Source organism: Coptis chinensis, chromosome 3 (assembly GCF_015680905.1).
Source record: "Coptis chinensis isolate HL-2020 chromosome 3, ASM1568090v1, whole genome shotgun sequence".
NCBI classification, from domain to species: Eukaryota; Viridiplantae; Streptophyta; class Magnoliopsida; order Ranunculales; family Ranunculaceae; genus Coptis; species Coptis chinensis.
Window position 1 is genome coordinate 4270415 of NC_141458.1, and position 20595 is coordinate 4291009.

General features: G+C 36.0%; 2 protein-coding genes and 1 pseudogene across 5 annotated transcripts; all 3 read left to right on the forward strand.

Annotated features, from left to right (window-relative positions):
• The first annotated feature begins 320 nt into the window (after positions 1-320).
• LOC147507392 (uncharacterized) lies at positions 321-1335 on the forward strand. The gene has a single exon (XM_086599045.1). It carries the CDS (start codon positions 414-416, stop codon positions 1008-1010), a length of 597 nt encoding a protein of 198 aa, XP_086455171.1. The 5' UTR covers positions 321-413; the 3' UTR covers positions 1011-1335.
• Positions 1336-2329: 994 nt separating this feature from the next.
• LOC147507393 (golgin Putative 1) lies at positions 2330-12777 on the forward strand. 3 transcript variants are annotated; one of them, XM_086600109.1, is made up of 20 exons: positions 2330-2513; positions 3074-3159; positions 3284-3979; positions 4117-4179; positions 4437-4514; positions 4612-4815; positions 5145-5201; positions 5319-5393; positions 5477-5548; positions 5646-5708; positions 5793-5891; positions 7136-7213; positions 7502-7570; positions 8082-8129; positions 8236-8325; positions 9123-9202; positions 9588-9633; positions 9718-9816; positions 9973-10017; positions 12366-12777. In XM_086600109.1, exons 1-20 carry the CDS (start codon positions 2486-2488, stop codon positions 12435-12437), a joined length of 2148 nt encoding a protein of 715 aa, XP_086456235.1. In that variant the 5' UTR covers positions 2330-2485; the 3' UTR covers positions 12438-12777. The 3 variants fall into 3 exon arrangements, with proteins under 3 accessions (XP_086456235.1, XP_086456236.1, XP_086456234.1); XM_086600110.1 differs by lacking the exon at positions 12366-12777 and adding an exon at positions 10190-10339 and having other exon boundaries at positions 2344-2513; positions 8236-8331; XM_086600108.1 differs by having other exon boundaries at positions 2345-2513; positions 8236-8331.
• A 2617-nt stretch (positions 12778-15394) lies between these two features.
• Positions 15395-20030, forward strand: LOC147507394 (casein kinase 1-like protein HD16; annotated as a pseudogene). Its single transcript, XR_015217643.1, has 16 exons — positions 15395-15811; positions 15961-16095; positions 16219-16292; positions 16399-16468; positions 16574-16629; positions 16744-16815; positions 16982-17076; positions 17192-17258; positions 17399-17526; positions 17612-17830; positions 17929-18068; positions 18153-18327; positions 18873-18963; positions 19042-19199; positions 19297-19485; positions 19568-20030. The product of XR_015217643.1 is annotated as a casein kinase 1-like protein HD16 (transcript).
• Positions 20031-20595: the final 565 nt, after the last annotated feature.

A 20595-nucleotide genomic window follows, 5' to 3' on the forward strand; every position in this document is an offset into this window, starting at 1 on the left:
TAACTCATCCATAAGAATGATCCAGCACTTGCTTCCTGATTGTACTTTTTTGTTTACTATTAAACCTATTACATTGGATTATTAAATTATAATACGGTGTAATCTCCACTCTGCTTATAGCACAATAATGAATGCTAAAACATTCTTTTTGTGGACAGTAATAATGATCATTATTATAGTTTAAAGCTGATAAATATATATCCCATGCCATCTCCAGGCCAATCAAATTATTGTGAAAAGAAATCCTTAAAATTCCACTTTTATTGACTAAACAAATTATAAATTTATTAATACTTTTTGGCCCTTTAAATGCCACTCACGCTCTCCTCATAAGTCATACCATCCAAGAAATACATACAGTTTCTCAACTACTTATTCCCTCCTCACACTACTCTCCTTAGCTAGAATTAGAAATGGAACCAAACCCAGAGGTTATAGCAGATAAACTATGGAACATTGTACAAGTATTGCTCTTCATGATCAAAAAGAATGTCTCCAAGAACAAATTGGTACTCAATCTCCATCATCTGATGATGAAACGAGGCAAGACAGCAAAGAAAGCTATTGAAAATATCGTCCTCAATAACAATTCCACCTTCGGTTGCATACCACAGGATCCACACCTGGCTTTTATTTCTCCAAAGGAATATGAATTCAGTTGCAGCAATAGTCCTGCTTTTCCTTTCCATGCTAGCACTAAGCGCAGACACCGCCGTCATAGCAATGACGTAACGGCTGGAGTATGGAAGAGGTTAGAGAAGTTGAACAACGAAGCAAGGGAAGCTTCACCATTGGTACTGTATCCCAAGTTTGGAAAAAGTCCACTGGTGCGCCAATTGAGGATAACGGACTCACCATTTTCTGTAGGAGAGGGTGAGGCCAATAGCCATGTGGATGAAGAGGCTGGCGAGTTTATTGAGAGGTTCTATGCGCAATTACGGCATCAAAAACAAATAGCTGCCATTGAAGACTGGAACTACAGTATGTGGGCTAGAACAAATCCGAGTTAAGATATATCTTCCAAGATCATGTTAAGATAATCAGATGGAATCAGGTTGCTTCAGTTACTGATTTTAATTTGTTGATCTTAGCTAGACCGTCCATATTTTAGACACCTTTTGATACCGTATAATGTCTTGGGACACATACATTTTATTGGCTTTTTAGTTGAGGTGGTTCTGTTTCAAGCTGATGGATGTCTAAAACCTAGACGATTCAGGATCAGCTGATATGTCTTCTTGTTATACTTTTGGTTCTGGTATATATGTACATGTGTTCATCTTCTAAGTATATACTTGTAACATGAATAAATGAAATGCCATTGGTCGGAAAAAACATGTATCGGTTCTTTCTATACTTGCACCTGCGTCGCGAATTCTGAAGTCATTAACTGTTCACCAGCATGGTCACTATTGAAATTAATCAATTTACCCAAGTGTACGTGCTGATTATATATGGTGAGTTGACAGTAACATCACAGTTAAGAGGTAAGATAGAGACAAGTAATGATTAAACAAAATTGATGACCTTCTTCTAACAAAATTCAATAAATGGAAGGCGTACGTGTATATACACTACACAGTGTGACCTTCACAATCAGGAATCGCTTACTTCGCAACTTGTTATTGGTGCTACGTCCAAACAATTGGAATGAATAATATTGTTTTCATGTCACTAAGCTGGGGTTGTTTTGGACCCTTCATAAAAAAACTTGAACCAGAAAAAGTAGTCCCAATCTTTGTCAAAATTAAATGTTTTCTGTCCAAATGGTAGTCTCCATACAAAATATCAAGATATGGCAAAATATCGATTCTTGATTTATAGATGATATGTATCGTGAATATATTTCTTTCTTTGACGATATTTGATATTGTTTTACATGCAAATATCATAGATATATCTAAAATATCGATAAATATCATAGATATTGTAGAATATTTTTGATATATCATGATATATAATTTATATTTATTTAAAATATAATAATAAATATTAAATAAAATTATTAACTACATAAAATATCTCCAAATATCTCTAAATATCTCTAAATATCACAAATATCATTAAATATCATCGATATGTACAGTTGAATATATCCAAAAACATATCGTAATATTTATATATCATTATATCTCAATATATATTGCGATATTTTATACTATGGTTTCCATATGTCGATGGATCAACTACTCTAGCTAGACCTTCTTTATTTGAAGATGGGCCCAAGCTCGAAGGATGAGCTAATTGAGGGCCGGACCGGGGCCAAAAAGCCCAGCCCATAATGACCATGACGTGTCTATTAACTAACGCTAGGTGCAGCAGACGTGACAGTTTTCTTTTTTTTTCTTAAATTTGAAGCTACTGATTTTGCATAGCTCACTAGCCCTTACCATTTATTTAAAAAAAAAAAAAAAAATTGTCTGATCTCAAAATGTCGCGGGATTTCTCGACTCATTAATCAATATCGAAATTCCGATATTTTCCAATGGCTTCGTGGCTCAAAGTTGCTGAAGGTATCAATCAAACTTTTTTTTCTTTGTCCTTGATCTGTGATCATGTGTGTTGTAGGTTTTGATCTGTGTCCTATTTATTTAAATTTCATTTTGAATATGCAGTTTATAAAATTGACTTAAAAATAAAATGAATCATGATACCAGAGGTCTGGGGTTCGAACCCCGCTACACACAATTGAGTTACTGATCTTTTTAAAAACAGGCTTGCCCACACATTTTGCAGGTGCCGACTAGCAAAGTCGGTAAAAGCTTTGGGTGATGATACCAGAGGTCTGGGGGTTACTGATCTCATTTAAAACAGGCTTGCCAATCAAAAAAAAAAAATAGTGACTACTACCCACATATCTGGTTACTTCTATCATTCATGACATTTGGCATTTATGTTGGTGTCCTTGATGAGTAATGAGGAACTGAGGATGTAATCCATGGAAGCATAGGTTTTTCGGCTTTTAATTGTGTACTGAGAATTCGATATGCTAATTTTCTTTTAGTTAGTTTAAGATTGTGTATTGAAACTTGGATAAGCTGTTTACTTTAAGTTTTTAACATTGTGGATTCAGATCTATTAGAAGTTGTAGACCGAAGAGCAAAGTCGGTCGCTAGTGAACAAGAAATTCAAGCAAGGAGTATTAAACAAAAGGAGAAGGTATTTTGTAGCATTTCGCGTTTATATGTTGCTCTGTACATTGTTGTCTTTAATCAACTCAGTTTATGGCTTTAAACACATCAATGTTTTTAATCACCCCACTTAACCAAAAATGGGTCTACAGGCTCAGTTGAGACTCTCCACCATTGATGCCTCTGAAACAAGTGATGGTGCTGGGGAGCAATTTTCCACAACAGCGTCAGAAGGAAAAGTGTTTCCTGACACTGATATTGAGGAGCACGTTTCCGTGAAAGCATCAGAAGAAAAACTGTTACCTGATGCTGATGCTGATACAGAGGGTCTGTCATCTGAAAATGGTGGGGATGTGGGCAGTAATGAAATCCAAACTAGCAAAGAGCTGCAGATGGATCTTAGACATGATGGCACTACTCCGGAGATTTCTCTACCTGATTCACTACCAAATGAGGTGGAAGAAAATGATGGTGCTACTAAGGTGGAAACTCTCCCTACTGTCAATGATCTAGAAGCAGACTCGCCAATAAAAGGCGAGTCTATCACCGAGAAAACAATAGACGAGGGCAAAGAGCCATTTGCTTTAGATTTGCTAGACACAGGAGTTGATACTATAGATAGAGATCTTCCAGCTGATGCTGGGCAAGACATCAAAACTGAAAATGAGGGTACTTCTCAGAAGATTGATGATGAGGGATCTGAACTGGGAAGTGTGGAAACACATGTTCACAATCATTCTCAAGCAAAAGATGCCGATACAAAGGAGGAACCTCTCTTGGATTCAAAGAAGCAACAGGAATTTAAAGCTGAGACTTCAGCTGTAAAAGAACAAGAGCAACTTGATGAGGTATGTCATATAGTAAGAACATATTCAATTGCCGATCACAAATATACACATATTAAATTTGTCATTGGGATCCTTTTACATATTTAAGTGTTTAGCATTTAGTGAATCTCTGATTAGTCCCTTTAGTTGGTTGGCAGGCTCAAGGACTACTTAAAAGTGCCATTTCCACGGGTCAATCAAAGGAGGCCAGGTTAGCTAGGGTAAGATATAAGTAACTTTGTCAAGTTTATCTACTCATCTTTTATGTGGAAATATTTGTTCAGCATCCTATACCTGTAACGATACAATTTCTGTTATATTCATGACACTATTATGTATATGTTCATCTATGAAACACACTGGTTCAGCTCCATATTTCTGCTTGATAGGTATTTTCGCATGGATAACTGACTTTGTGAACACGTTAGATCACTACAGTTAGAGCTTAAGCTTCAGAAACTTTGCGCTATACATGCAGGTTTGTGCTGGACTTTCTTCCCGCCTTCAAGAGTACAAATCCGAAAATGCACAGCTGGAAGAACTTCTTACTGCGGAGGTGAGTTATCATATTGTTTTTCCATTTGTGGATAAACCAAACCTTAGTAGAATCATAAATTGATTTATCCGGTACTTACGAAGCGTTATAATTTCAGAGAGAAAGGAGTAACTCCTATGGATCTCGCGTAAAGCAGCTACAAAAAGATTTGTCCACTTCTAAGGTTGAAGTGTCTAGAGTTGAATCACATATGGTTGAGGCTTTGGCTGCAAAGAACTCAGAAATTGATTCCCTAGTCAATTTGTTGGATACACTGAAGAAACAGGCTTCAGTTTCTGAAGGAAAGCTGGCTTCCTCACAGGTATATTTCATGTATCTAATTACACCTATATATTATGTACTTGAAGTGTGATCTTTATGAGGGCACGCTATTGGCAAGGAAGGTTCCTGTGCTATACCCTGTCTGCACTTTGATTTATCATTTATTTAAGTGGAAGTTTTAATCATTAGAACAGAGAGGGAATCAAGTACACTGTTTACGAATAATATGTAGAATTTTACTTTTGATAACTGTACCCAGATACCTTGATATCTCTAATTATCTTGAATGTGCTAGCTATGGAGGCTCTTGCCTTGGATTAGAAGATGTTTGTGGTCATCATAACAGTGTCCATGTATGTTGTCAATCAGGTAAATATGGAGTCCATCATGAGAAATCGGGAACTGACAGAAACCCGGATGTTGCAGGTATCTCGGTTAGCTTAGTAAAATTTAAAAATGTCTCTTGTTTGGAGTATAGCGGTATCTTTGTATTTTCACCTATACTGGGAAGTTCTGACCCTGGAAACACCATTCAATTGTTAGGCTCTCCGGGAAGAGCTGGGTTCTGCAGATCGTAGAGCAGAAGAAGAACGTGCAGCACACAACGCTACCAAAATGGTCAAATCTCTACCATTGTTTTCATAATTTTTCAAATATTTTCGTCTGTTATTTGCCTGATGTCTTATCCTTTGAATAAGCAGGCGGCTATGGAAAGGGAGGTGAGCTTAGAACATCGAGCTGTTGAGACATCTACAGCCCTCGCAAGGATGCAGGTAACTTGGTACTCTTGATTTTTCTTATCTAACATATTGATGGATTTCCTCAAGTACCATATTCATTTTAAGTTCTTATAAAGTCGTAACAATTCAGAGAGCAGTAGATGAGAGAACGTCAAAAGTAGCAGAATTGGAGCAAAAGTTGGCGTTCCTTGAGGTAGGACTGGAGTATTTTTTTGTTTTAAATTATTATCGGTTTCATGCTCAAGTCCTCACAGTTATTACCACTATATGTTCTCAGGCAGAATCTGCATCTTTAAATCAAGAGTTGCAAGATATGGAAGTACGTGTCCGCCGTGGGCAAAAGAAACCAACTGAAGAAGCAAATCAAGCACTTCAGGTAAACAATAAAATAAGGGTGCAGTAGGTTGGAAAACATGAAATTTCACCAGATATAGTTATAGTTGAACTGTTGACTGTTCAGCATCATGAAATCACTGGTTTACCAGTCGGGGTCTCAATCTTTTACTTCTGAACAATCCCTGATCCTAAGCTCCCATAGCCTCTTGATGTTCTAGACAACCTTCACATTCAGTAAACCTATGAACTGTTTTGTGACCACCCTATTCAAGACACACAACTTCAGAATGCTCAAGGGATTCGTCTTTCTCTGGTCGAAGTTTTGGGAGTGGACAGATACAACGTTCGGGGACCTTATGTTCAGATGGGGTTCCTTGCTTGGCCATGCATGATTGCATCCTTTTGTTTTAGTTTTCTCTAATAGTCGTATTTTTATTATTATTATTTTAGTATTTATATTGTATGTCTTTCCCTTTGTTGTATCTCATCATACAAAGTTTGATTTTATGATTATATATATAGACACATCACATTTTACCGATCAATTATGATTATATATATATATACACATCACATTTTACCAAAAAAAAAAAAAAAAAAAAAAAACAGCATGCTCAAGCTTGGCTCGTTTTCTAAACAAGCTCTAAATTCTGTTCAAATTCATCTCTAATTGAAATACAAATTGAGCAGGCCGGAAACGTGTCAATTTCGAATAGCTCGCTTAATTTACCAGTAGGTTTAGTATTTGAGCCGAGCTCTTCGAGCTTCAATGTGTTCGTCTTGCTTCCTTAAGGAGCTCTAGTAAGCCAGAAAGTAGACTACCCTGAGCAGGAGGGCTCAGATTCCAGCCGTGTACCCCCCTAATATTTTTCGTGGAAGTCTCTATATTCAATGGCACATGGACACACCATATTTCAAAAATAAAAACTGTGTTGGATATGTATCCAACTACTATCCACGTGTCCATGTCGGACACACACGGACACATTTCTGATATTTTACTGTGTCAGACACTTCGTATCCGTGTCAGATATGGACACACATATCCATGTCAATGAAACTTAGTTTATATTGAGTTTACAGTAGAATATGCAAAATAATATTAATCTGGAACCTACTTTTGCAGTCGCCAGTTCAAAGTTATATACAGATTTTTAGTTGGAATGAAAATATATAAATTTAATGCTAATTGATGAAATTGTGTTAGTTCGTACTATTTTGATACTAATTATCACAGGTTGAGTTGTATTTCCAGTCTCGTAAACTGTTGGTCATGTGTCACAGATGCAAGCATGGCAGGAAGAAGTGGATCGAGCACGCCAAGGTCAAAGAGATGCAGAAAGCAAGGTTTCTTCTCTTGAGGCAAGTCCTTTTTGTATTCTTTCTGTTTTTGTCTCAAGTCAAACATAAAGAAGTTGGGGAAATTACTTTAGCTGATTTCCATTTTTTTTTAATCTAAGGTGTTGGGTTAATACCAGGAGTTCATATCAGGAAAAAATCAATCAAGTAGTCTATTAATGTGCAAAAAGGAAAATCTTTCGCGATTGATTTCTTTACGGGTGCTATATGTATTGGCTTACTGCATGCTTTACTAATTTAAGGAGCCAATGTACTCTCTTTACATAGAGCATCCATTTTAATGTTCGGCAGGCTCAAGTGCAAAAGATGAGAGTTGAAATGGCAGGCATGAAAAGGGATGCGGAGCACTACTCAAGACAGGTTTCTGGTTATATTTGCTCATTCTGTCTTATATTAATCTGTACACCAACCCAAACATGAAACCATGGGGAACATCATTTTCTCTTAGCGAGAAAAGGAAAATGACAGTTATTACTTTGCCATTCTCTTATGGGAATCACACAGACCTGATAGAAACATGATCCATTAAATTATTTGTGCCATTTGATATCTGTATTATGAAGACAATTTGGTAATAAGCACCAATATGGCAAACATTGAAACCTTATTTTAAATACAGTATACTGTATATCCCACTTCAAATTCTATTGAAATCAATTATTCATGCATAATACCCTTCTGAAATACAATTAGGAAAGCATGAAGAGAATGGAGCTTTAGCTATATTCCCACCAATATACTTGTGTATAGGATGTACACGAAAAGAATGTTTGCCTATATTCCTTTCTAAATATGGCATATTTGTAAATTATTTGCATCATTACCTGTCCTGTATTTTTCATGCTTTTTATGCTTCGCAACCACTTGACAGGAACACATGGAACTAGAAAAGCGATACCGTGAATTAACGGATTTATTGGTATGTGAGTCCTTGTAAATGTTTCTCCTATACTAAATTAACAATACTTTTTCTTATGGTTTATAACTAATTTTGAACGGTCCCCTTAAACAATGCTCTGATTCAGTACCACAAGCAAACACAACTAGAAGCAATGGCTAGTGAAAAATCAGCAGCAGAGTTCCAGTTGGAGAAAGAGGTGAAGCGTTTACAAGAGGTACAGGTTTGTGTTCTGTTTTCACCCTTTAGCTAAGTATTGCACGTCCAGGCCCTCCTTGAGGCTGTTCCCCAGAAACAATATTACCTTCACAGAAGGCATGATTTCACGTAGCGTTCATGCACTGAGGCTTGGGAAGAGATTTTGGCCTCATGCCTTCTTCACTTTGTTCAGTGTATTACAACTTATATTAGAGTAGTGCAACTCACATAAAATTTTTTTTGATGATTATGAAAGGCTGTTGCAGCGTTTAAAAACATATTTAAATAAAAAATTTGAAAAAAAAAAGAAACCTTTGCTGTTTTCAAAACATGTTTTATAAAAGAAAACGGACTTGAATTTAGGTTGGATCAACTTATATCAAATTTTTGGATCAGTTAATCTCCAATTTTTGGACACTGATGCCTACAATCATATCATACCCTAGCCATGTCTTTGTCTCAAAAATATAGGTTGTGCACACTAAATATCGGTTGTGTTGTTTTTCTTCCTCAGGATAACCTATCTAATTGTGTAGAATTGGTTGACCCTTTATGAAATGGAATCAGATTTGCAGATTATGTTGGAGCTTGTCAAACGTTAACCAAAACTGATTCGTATTAAAACCCAGAACTATCTTAAGGATCCAAATATGCAAAACACAGGTTCCGATATGGTTACTGGATCTCCTCCGAACCATTTACCCTTTAACAACACATCTATGCTAATACCTCTTACTATTTTATTTTTACCTTCTTTCTCCAGTGTTTTGTGTCCATTGTTAGTTATCATAAAATTGTTTCTGCTTTATCGAACAGGTTGAAGCCGAAAGAGTTAGACCTCCTCGTCGAGTGTCGTCATCTTACTGGGAAGAAGATGCTGACTTGAAAGCGCTTGAGTATGTTAACCTTATCTAACAACCATTTAACTTTTTTCATTCCTTTTAAGTAATAGTCAATAGAATAGTCCTTATTATCTCAATCAGGTATATGTCATTCTATCTATAATAGCTAATTCTGACTAATGGTTATTTTATTAATGATCAAAGTGAATAAAATTCTCTCTCTCTCTCTCTGGCAATTTTCCACAGCGAAGATAACAGTAAATACCTGGATTTGTTTTTTTTTTAAATAGTTATTCATCATCTTCTGAGGAAACTCTAAAGTACCAACCTGAAATTATCTTTCAAATTGACATCACACATCCCCATGTAACTCTATCTTTTATCTTTCATTGCAAATAAATCCAGTTTTTTTTTTTTTCTCATGAATTTATAAATGCAGGCCTCTTCCATTGCATCATCGACATATTGCTGGAGCTAGCCTACAGGTAAAGTAGAGACATTTTGATGCTCAAACCATTTTATTCCCCAGTTTTCTTACCTGCATGATAGTTGAAACTTTCATCTTCCAGCTGCAAAAAGCAGCAAAGCTACTGGATTCAGGAGCTGTTACTGCTACAAGATTTCTTTGGCGATATCCAATTGCTCGTGTGATTCTACTCTGCTACATGGTGAGAACAAATAGCTCCGTTAGGCATAATAGGATTGAAAGATAATAATTAATGGGTTATCTACACAAGCTTTTATTTTCAAAAAAAAAAAATGATTGGTAAAAAATAATAAATTGATGAATATTATTTTCAAATTTCTTCATATGTGTACTGCAGGTATTTGTACATCTCTTCCTAATGTATTTGTTGCATCGCCTTCAGGTATGAATATCAGCACACATTTTTCCTTTTCATATATTTGATATACATAAAGGAACATAATTTGCATGAGTAAGCAACTATAAATTATCAGGGGGAAAAAAATCAATGACTATGAAATCCTGTACTCTCCAGGGCAGCACTTCTCTTACTGTTTGTTATTTTTTCTGATCAGAGAAACCGCTAAAGGTGGTAAATTGTTCACAAGCTGTTTTGATTGTTCAAAACTCAAAAGACACTCTTATAACTTTTAAAAAAAAAAAAACAAATGTTAAGTTGAGCTACACGCCTGTTTAGAATTTTGTTCTTTTTGAGAGACATACCTCCCTGTTTCCTGCCTCCCATCAGTTAATGAAGGAGAAATTTGCACTGCCACCCGTATTTCAGTCAGTGCAACTTTCTCCACTTAACTGATTATTTCTTCTATTTTCCTTTAAAGGTGTCCAGTGGCCTACTGACCAAGATTTGGAAGGTTGGGTCCAAGGTCCTGGGTTCAAATCCCACCTTCACAGTTCACAAAAAGGGGATTTAAGGGGATAATAGTTCTACCCATCAAAAAATGACTGAAATACCCTTAGGCAACTATTTACTCAATTGTCATCAAATTTGTGGGTTGACATTTAAGTTAAGTAGCGCATGTCATAATCTTGACATATTACATATGATGAGAATCTAAGTATCTAATGTTTGGAAATCAAACACAACTTAAATCTAGAATAACCTATGGTGTGATCTTGACCGCTTAGGCTCATTCAATTGAACAGTTAGTGTTTAAACATATATCCTTCATAACCACCACCTGCACTCACCAACCTCCACAAAATTATAACTTTGTTACAACTAATTTTAGTATTATCACAACCAATCAATGGAATGTCATAGTTGGAATTGCTATGATAATATTTAAAGCCTAAAAGAATATGGAATTCATGTTCTATTTGTCAAAGTCTTAGATGGGCACATGTGATTAAAAAAGAACTTTAAAACTCCAATGTTAAATTGTTTAATTCGTACATATGCCCAACATTTTCTCTGTAGCTAAGATAAGAGAAAATGAAGAAGAGATGGGTATCAATGAATTGGGTTGGGGAAGTGATGATGTATCACTAAATTGGAAATTAAGCTTTAATGGTGGAAAATAGAAAAAATAGTAAAGCAAGATCAAAATAAGTGTGTGTTGATTCTTCATGGTGTTTGTTGAATCATTCCTTGACCCAATACAGTAATACCCAAATTCAATAGCCACACCAAAACAAAGAATTTTGACATAAAAACTGGTTTGATAGCAAGATTTGAAATGGGTATTGTTTATAATACTGAGTATAAGTATTTTGAAGTGGGGTAACAAAGCTAGTTGTTCCTAGATTTAAATAGACCAACAATCATGCTCATTAACACCATGAATACCCAAAATGTTATCGTTAGAGCTGGTTTTTTCATAACTAGAAAATTTATAATTCAAAGGGGTAGTGGAGGAGGTAGGGTTGGAGAAGATGAAGATATGATTTACAGTTGCAGTTAGATTAGCCAAATCTAAATTGCCAAGATCATGCCCGTGTTTGTTGAGTTTGATTTTCAACTTTGATCTCAACCATTACATTATATATGGTCACATGTTTCGTGATGACTATGACACATGCTGCATATCTAAAATGGGTTGACCAAAAACTTAGTGACAATTGAGTAATTATTTAGCTAAGGGTAATTTAGTCAACTTTTGCTCTGCTACTTAATACACAAGGGGGTGGGGTACGTCTCTCGATTTTCAAAATATAGGGTATCTCAATTCTCAAATTAACCCCCAAAAGGTTTTAAGAGTGTCATTTCATACCAAGAGTTAGGGTTTACTGGGGGATAGCATTTGAATAGGGAAGGAGAATTGTTAACAATAGTTTGTGGTTTTGCTTGGAGCTTGTTTTATAAGAGGATTCATTTGGCAACTTCCAAAATGAAACATGCCAAAGCTTAAAAAGAAACTTGCCATTTAGAGTTGCCAAATGAATTTTCTTATGAAACAAGCGCCCTAGCAAAAACCACCAACCTTCTTTAACAACTTTCTTCAAAGGCTATCCCCAATAAACTCCAACTCTTAGTATTATGACATGAGACTCTTGAGGCCTATTTCTTGTTTTTTGCTCAAGTTATAAGAGGGTCTTAGGAACACTCAAACCAGCTTGCGAATAAGCGGCATGGTAGAATCTGTGCGAACGTAACTAACAACTTGAGATCTTTGAGACCGGTAAACTATTAGTGGCAACACAACTTTAAAATTAGATAAATTCATGTGGAGTTTGAAAATTGAGCGTGCTTGTATTTTTGCTTTAACGGTGTTCTGTTTTGAGGGAGCACAGGCGCAAGCTGACAGTTTTTCTGCCCAAGAAGTTGCAGCTTCAATGGGACTCACCAACCCTACTTTGCCATGAGATGATTCTCAGCTGTTCCAGCATCAGAATTATTGTTTTGGCCTTTCGGGGTTCCCCACAATACATGCTAACTACATAAGTGTTACTCTGGAAAGGTTTTCTAACACATTTTTTTTCCTCCTATTTTGTTAGTTTCTGTTCGCCTAACATGTATATGAATTCATTCTATGAACATTCAGTGGCTTGAAGTTAGTTTGCAAAATATATAAATGAAAAAGATAGAAGGAAAGGGAAAACAAAGAAGAAGCTCAAATTGAATCTTGATGTAATTTGTATATACGTGATGTATTTCTGGCGCATCTACTAAAGTATCAAAACAAGCTTCAAAAGTTTTCTTTCAGTGCTTGGAATCACTTGGTACAAGCACCAATTGGCTCATGGGTAATGCCCATAGAATTTTTCATCCACCATTCCTGTTAATAGTAATAATTGGCGAAGTAGAATATTCTTAATTCTGTTAACAGTACGTCCTTGCAAGGATCGACCAGTTCGGCCGGGCTTTAGGTCACTCTCAAAAGACTACTAATTATGTACCTAAAACAATGTATTTTGTTATATTTGATAGACTGTTAATCATTTTGTCTTAGCTTTTATAGCTTGAAATATCAACAATGACTCTTTTATATCAACAATTGGTAGAACACACCCTATCCTATATCAAGCTGAAGCCATGATGAGAGAGATCTTTAAAAAGAGAGTGGCAATAAAGAAGGGTGGCATATGAGTAGTTCAAGTTGCATTCCGTAGATTACAAGGGATAGGACCGATAGGACGTAAAAAGGTCAACTAGATTGATCAAATACCATGGGGTAGGTTATGTAAATGTCTAGTTCTCTTTTTACTGCCTAATTCCTTCTTAAAAACTAATTATAATTTCTTACTACGAGTTGGTCATAAACGCTTGAAATTCTGAAAACTTGTATATGAAAAATGTGTACCCCTGCTGTAGTGTTAGCTCTAGGGTTTGATTTTTCAATCACTGCCAAGTGTTTTTGTTTACTGGATTTTACACTTTCTTTGTTCATGAAGTAATCCTAAGATAAGCCATTTAGCCTTCATTTTCCACTAAGAATTTCTAGCCAGGTATCCTTGACCCCAACTGTCTACAATTCTGATATCTTCCTTTCCACACTCTATGCGGCTGTTTTAAATTTCCAGTGTTTGTATTAGGGGTGTCTCTTTTTGCCGAATTTCCGATTTTTCCGAATCCGAATTAAATTGGTGCAGTTACAGGTGTAGTTTTCATGGGGCGATTTTCCGATTTTCCGATTTCCGAAAATTCGAACAAAAATGGATCGGATTTGGATATAATTCTAAAATCCGATTTCCGAATTTTCGATATTATTACCAATTTATTCCGAAATATATATATTTCTCTCACTATCCACTTCCACTAGATCTCGACCATTTCATTCATTTTCTAGTTTTTACTTCCAAAACAAAACAAAACATATGATTGAGTCAAATACAATGACTTCCGGACCAATCCAAAACCAAATTCCAATAGATAGAATATTATGTAAAGCTACTTAGAGTCACTATGCGATTGAAACATTACAAATACCCCGCTGTTTTAAATTTGTTTGAATGAAAATGGGTTTTCTCAAGAAACAAGTGTGTATTGTTGTTGGTACATGTGTCTGATGATTTTCTCTCTAAATCATATTCCAAAAATAATTGAAAGTAAAGTAAAATTTAAATTCTTTCCAAAGTTCAAATGAAATTTTTTGAATCGAAAAAAAAAATGGATCGGAATATTAGGTTCTTTTTTAGAAAAATTCATTAATCCGATCCGATCTGATCCGAAGTCACCCCTAGTCTGTCTGATGCAAAATCAATGTAGTATTTAAATTCTCCAAAGTAATGATTTTGTATTAGGAACTCATTGCAGCTCAGAATGTAGTACTATTTCTAATCAGAATGTAACAATACAGTGTATATTGCCAACACTAAATACATTTTCGAAAACAAGACACATTCCTTACTGGCTGGAAGAATGTAAGAAGTAAATTTTAGTTGCTAGTAAAGACACCCAACTTGTCATTAGTATTAAATTCCCTCCAGCCAACGTTTTCCAAATTGTTGCCAACCAAATTGGCCCCTGTTGCAAAAAAAATTCTGAAAGCACATAGCCTCACTGTTGGGGCTCCGAATCGTCTGGGTACAAGAAATCAGATTGAGCACAGCCGTACACCATATATTTACATCCTTTGCTGTGCATCAATCCAGGGAACAAGCACAATTTGATAGAGCATTTTAACCTTTACGTAAAGAAGAAACAAAGGATTTTCATAAAACATGTCCTCTGTGTTTTCACATCCGACTATCCTTAAATATCTTCTAGATTCATTCAACTTGAACAACATTTCCTCCCACTGCTCAAGCTCCACATCAGAGCCATTGCCGCTGGAATACATCTCCTCTGCGTTTTCATCACAGACTTCTAAATTAATTAAGAGTGATTTTAGACATACCCATAAAAACACTCCGTATCTCAATTTTAAAATTTTTTTTTTTATTAGGCGTATCCAAAACAAAATAAATCATTTATTTATTTTTTCTTTAAAAAAATAATAAAAAATATTTTTGAATTCTTCTCCAATAATTTATCTTGGTCTCTAACAACATTTTTCTCACCAATAAACATGATTACAAATCAACAACTAATTATTTTGAATTCTGAAATACAAGATTATAAAAGCAGTGTGTTGTTGCTTTTTTTTTTTTTTTTTTTGGAAATGCCCCAAATAAATTTGGGAGAGATATTATTGGGTTGAAACGGGTTATTGGGTATGGCAAAAACTTTAGTTAGTTATGGGGTATGGGAGTGGTTTTATGGGTGTGTCCAAGATCACCCTAAAATTATCTCAAAATTTACTTTATTGTATATATTTTTAGTTCCCTAAAAATTTCCCCCCATTTTTTTTCCCCCAACTGAATGTACTAGAAGCTCCATCCTCGTTTCTCTCTCTCTTCTTCAACAAACACAAATCTCCCCAATTCTCATAACCCTTATTTATTTCCATCATCAAGTTGTATTTTTTCACTCAATTCACGATCTAATTAACAAAACCCCTCAATCAATTGTTCACAACAATGGGTAAATGATGCGGGTGCTCCGTAGTGGAGTGCGAAGGGCCCGAGAAACATCATTAATAATAATAAAAGAAGAAGAAAAAGAGGAGGAGAATTTGATTGCAACAAGAACACGTGGAAGAAGAAGAAGAAGAGAGAATGTATTGTTGAAAGGAGCAAATTTATTAAAAAAAGAAGCAATGGATGATTTTGATAGTGCTGGAATTAGTCCTGATAATAATAATAATAAAGCTCCTGCTGCTGAAGATGAAGGAAGCACTGTGCCCGTACCTGAAAAGGTTCCTTCTTTTTCCTTAATGTGAATTTTAGTCTGCTCCTTTTATTGTTATGAAATGATTTAGGACACATGAAATAATGCTAGTTGAGTAAAAAATTTATGCCCAAACTGGTGCTGTGTTAATTATAAAGAGGTTACTGATTTGTACAGGTTCAAGTTGGAGGTTCTCCAAGTTATAGAGTTGAAAGAAAACTAGGTAAAGGAGGATTTGGTCAAGTTTATGTTGGCATCCGGGATTCAAGTTTAAGTGGAAACGATAAAGCTACTGGCCCAGGAACTCTTGAGGTATGATAATTTGTGTTCTTCTGTTTTACTTGTGTAATAGTTTTAGATCACACTTGATTCTTTAATATGAAACCCTTCAGATGCATCTCTGATTGACATGTATGAGTCTTTTATCTATTCTAGGTTGCCTTAAAATTTGAGCACAGAAGTAGTAAGGGATGCAATTATGGACCCCCTTACGAGTGGCAAGTATACAAGTAAGTCCCCTCCCCCGTAATATCAATCTCATAATACATTGGGCTGTTGCAAGTGTAGTGTGTAAGTTTTTTGTGTTCCTGAGCACAATTCTTTTGTTTTCCCCAGCACTTTAGGTGGTAGCCATGGGGTACCACGAGTCCACTACAAGGGAAGACAAGGGGAATTTTATATCATGGTCAGTTGTCTTTGCTCTTGATGACAAGATTCAGATTGTAGATTTTAATGTTTTAAACTCTTTTTAGGGAATGCCATTTAACAATACCATTAAAAATATTTACAGGTAATGGATATGCTGGGACCAAGCCTTTGGGATTTCTGGAATAACAATTCGCATACGTGAGTACTCGTTAGAATTAAACACCTAAAGTTGTTATTCTGAGGTTTTGAGATGCTTGGACATTTTTTATTTTTTTGTTTAAATTTCTTGCTCATTTTGTTCTACTATGGCAGGATGTCAACTGAAATGGTTGCTTGCATTGCCATAGAAGCGATATCTATATTGGAGAAGATGCACTCTAGAGGGTTAGTTTTCATTTCAATTGTCCACTCTTTTGTTAATCAGTAGTGGATCAAATTAAGAACCATATTAGTAAAGTAGATTGAGACGAGTTGTGGTGCACAATAAATCATGCATGGTTTGCTTATCCTCGGTCATAAAAAGTGGTTTTTGTTAATTAACATGTGGCAGGTATGTGCATGGTGACGTGAAGCCGGAGAATTTCTTACTTGGCCCCCCAGGGACACCAGATGAGAAAAAGTTGTTCTTAGTTGATCTTGGTTTAGGTAACTTTCTTATTATCAGCTTGGATGTTTTTTTTAATCTGCTTAGAGGTATAGAATACAATATGATAAATTATGTCTTGCATCTTATTTTTTTTTTTTTAAATATCTGTATTAGCTACTAAATGGAGAGAAAGTTCTACTGGCATGCACGTTGAGTATGACCAAAGACCAGATGTTTTCAGGTATGCAACTACACATTTTTTTTTCCTCGACTTGTTTCGTAAATGACTCAAGAATTTGTCAATGGAGCTTTCTGATAGAGATATGTATATTTTACGGTCAACATGATCTCTTCATGCTAATTATAATTCGGGATGTGCAGAGGAACAGTGCGGTATGCCAGTGTGCATGCTCATCTAGGTAGAACTGGGAGCAGAAGAGATGATTTGGAATCTCTTGCTTATACACTTATATTTCTTCTCGGGTCGTCTTCCATGGCAGGGATACCAGGCAAGCCAGCTTCCTTTTGTACTTCACTTTATTTCTAGTGTCGGTTTTGTGTCATGTGTTATTGAAGTTGGTCTACATTTCTCAGGGAGAGAATAAAGGTTTTCTTGTGTGTAAGAAAAAGATGGCAACTTCTCCAGAAACCCTATGTTGCTTTTGTCCACTTCCATTTAGGCTGTTCCTTGAGTATGTAGTGAATCTGAAGTTTGATGAGGAACCGAATTATGCAAAGTATATTTCCCTCTTTGATGGAATAATAGCCCCAAATCCAGATATCAGGCCAATAAATACGGAGGGTGCGCAGAAGGTACCAACATTTTTTTCTCTTCCGTCTGTGATACTCTGTATAAATTCATTCTGAAAGTCAGCTTAGGCACATCTAATAAATGGTTTTGTGCTATGAAGCTTATATACCAGGTTGGTCACAAGAGAGGTCGGCTGATGATGGAAGAAGAGGATGAACAGCCAAAGAAAAAGGTTCGGATGGGGATGCCTGCAAATCAGTGGATCAGTGTATACAATGCCCGGCGGCCTATGAAACAGAGGTACATTATCGCTTTAGCAACACGTGCCTTATCTAGGTTTTTGGAGACCAGCAATAGTTGTGACCCGCCTTTTCCATTTCTTAGGTATCACTACAATGTGGCAGATGTGAGACTTATCCAACACATTGAGAAAGGCAATGAAGATGGACTCTTCATTAGCAGCGTCACTTCTTGTCAAAATCTTTGGGCTCTGATTATGGATGCAGGCACCGGTTTCTCTTCACAAGTTTATGAACTCTCACCACAATTTCTTCACAAAGTGAGCATTGTTTATATCACTTCTATTTCAGCAATTGATAATTCTCTCAGATAAAATCATAAAATATATATATATATATAGGCACTTCAGTTCCATAGAAACAATGTGTGGGGAGACTGTCATACGGATCGCATATTAAAACAATATATATATATTGTTTCTATGGAACTGAAGTGCCTTATACTGGGTTTAAATAATAACTTCAGGGGAAATGTTTTGTTTAGTTGAATAAATCAATTCTAAATGTATGTGTTTTACCCAGGTGAGCAATTTTTGTACATGTGTTTCTTCATGGTACACTCGTTTTATGAAGCAGGAAGGATTAGATCTCTAATTTAGTGTTCTTCAGGCTAAAAGAAAGACTAGGAGTTGAATAGTTGTCTTCTGTCATAGCCTGTGCCTTGCCAAGGAACCCTTCTCATGTAGAGATTGCTTCAAGATTTTCCCTACAGTAGCCCACACACTGCATGCATCAATCGTAATTTATGATTAGCAAGTGCATGCCAATCATCAAATTAACCATTTTTGTTTACTTCTATTTGAAGGAATGGATCATGGAGCAATGGGAGAAGAACTATTACATCAGTGCGATAGCTGGAGCTAATAATGGAAGCTCATTAGTAGTAATGTCTAAGGGTTAGTTTCAACTTTTAGTATTATTTGGATTTTGACAAATTCTTGTCAATTTTCTCAACAGTTGTTTCCTGTTTACAGCTACGCAATATACTCAGCAGTCGTACAAGGTTAGTGACTCATTTCCGTTCAAGTGGATAAACAAAAAATGGAGAGAAGGATTCTATGTCACCTCCATGGCTACAGCTGGAAGTAGATGGGCAGTTGTTATGTCCCGCAGTGCAGGATTTACTGATCAGGTCTATTCTTTTATACGAGTCTATTTAGCCTCCCACTCTTCTATTTGTTGCACAAATTAAGTTATATATAAACTGATATTGTTTTCTTCATTTTTAGGTTGTTGAGCTTGACTTCTTGTATCCTAGTGAAGGTATTCATCGGAGATGGGAAAATGGTTATCGCATCACTGCAACTGCAGCAACGTTTGATCAGGCTGCATTTGTTCTCAGTGTGCCAAGACGGAGGCCTTCAGATGAAACACAAGAGACACTTCGGACATCTTCTTTTCCTAGTACACATGTTAAGGTAACTATTTGTTACTCATTATTTACTAATATAGGTTAGATTTTGTGGTCAGAGATTGAGATTGCTCAATATGTACTTGCAGGAAAAATGGGGAAAGAATCTTTATATTGCATCTGTTTGCTATGGTAGAACAGTTTCATGAGAGTTAGGATGTTTACGGAGTTACTTGCTCTCTTAAATGTGAAGATACTTGCCCACTTATGGAACCAGCTTATCCAGCATTCTGCTTAGTATGGGATACTTAGCAGATATGAGCTTGCTCGCTACGGAAGCTGAGGCTAGTGAATTTTTGCTGTTTGTAACTTTTCAATGCCGCATCTCGGATAATAGTTATTTCTAACATCTTTGTAGTGTCTCTTTATCGATCTCTGTTGTGATTTTTCGTGTACAAGGGGGAGGCCATTTGTATAGGTTTGAACAATGATTACTGGAATGCAGGCAGATGACATAACAATGAATTAGATTGATTGAAAAAAAAAAAAAGGAAAAACCAGTGTATGACTTGTTTGCAGTATATGTTAATGAATGCATGTTTATGATAAAAACAGTTCACTATATTGCTTGCTAGCTTCACCTTACCTGGAAGTAGGAACCCTTCAGCTATGATTTTGTCTGTTGTTGGAGCTAAGTTATTGTAGCATCGCTCTTGGGGAGTTCTCGACATGTACTAGATTTTCATATAAGTTTTATTTTTGAAGGCCACAGTCAACAAATAAGTTGTGAGGTAGCAGGTGCCAGCTCAGTTGGTGAATACCTTTCTCTAGGTGATGATGCTAGAGGTCTAGCATTCTAAATTGTTGTAGCATCCAGAAGCGCCGTTTTAAGGTATAACATCCAAGGATGCAATTAGCGCAAATCTACATAAGAACTCGTCGGAAACTGCAATTAGTGTGTTACCATCCAAACAGCTGTAACCCTCTAGTTCATAATTTTTGTGAAACGGTGTTTTTCTTGTTTTCTTCTTTAAAGGAATGCATGCTTAACCTGTACACGGACCAGAAATTATCACTGTAGGTGTCATGTTGTGCAAGTCCAGCGAAAGTTGGGATTAAACTTCATTAAGAGGAGGGTGCTGTGACTCTGTGACATGGGATCATGCGTGCTGTAAGA

Coding starts and splice junctions, on each gene's coding strand:
- LOC147507392 (XM_086599045.1), top strand. CDS start 414: ATGGAACCAAACCCAGAGGTTATAGCAGATAAACTATGGAACATTGTA.
- LOC147507393 (XM_086600108.1), top strand. CDS start 2,486: ATGGCTTCGTGGCTCAAAGTTGCTGAAG. Junction 4,180..4,436: donor AGGAGGCCAGGTTAGCTAGG/GTAAGATATAAG, acceptor CTATACATGCAG/GTTTGTGCTGGACTTTCTTC. Junction 9,634..9,717: donor TTGCTGGAGCTAGCCTACAG/GTAAAGTAGAGA, acceptor TTCATCTTCCAG/CTGCAAAAAGCAGCAAAGCT.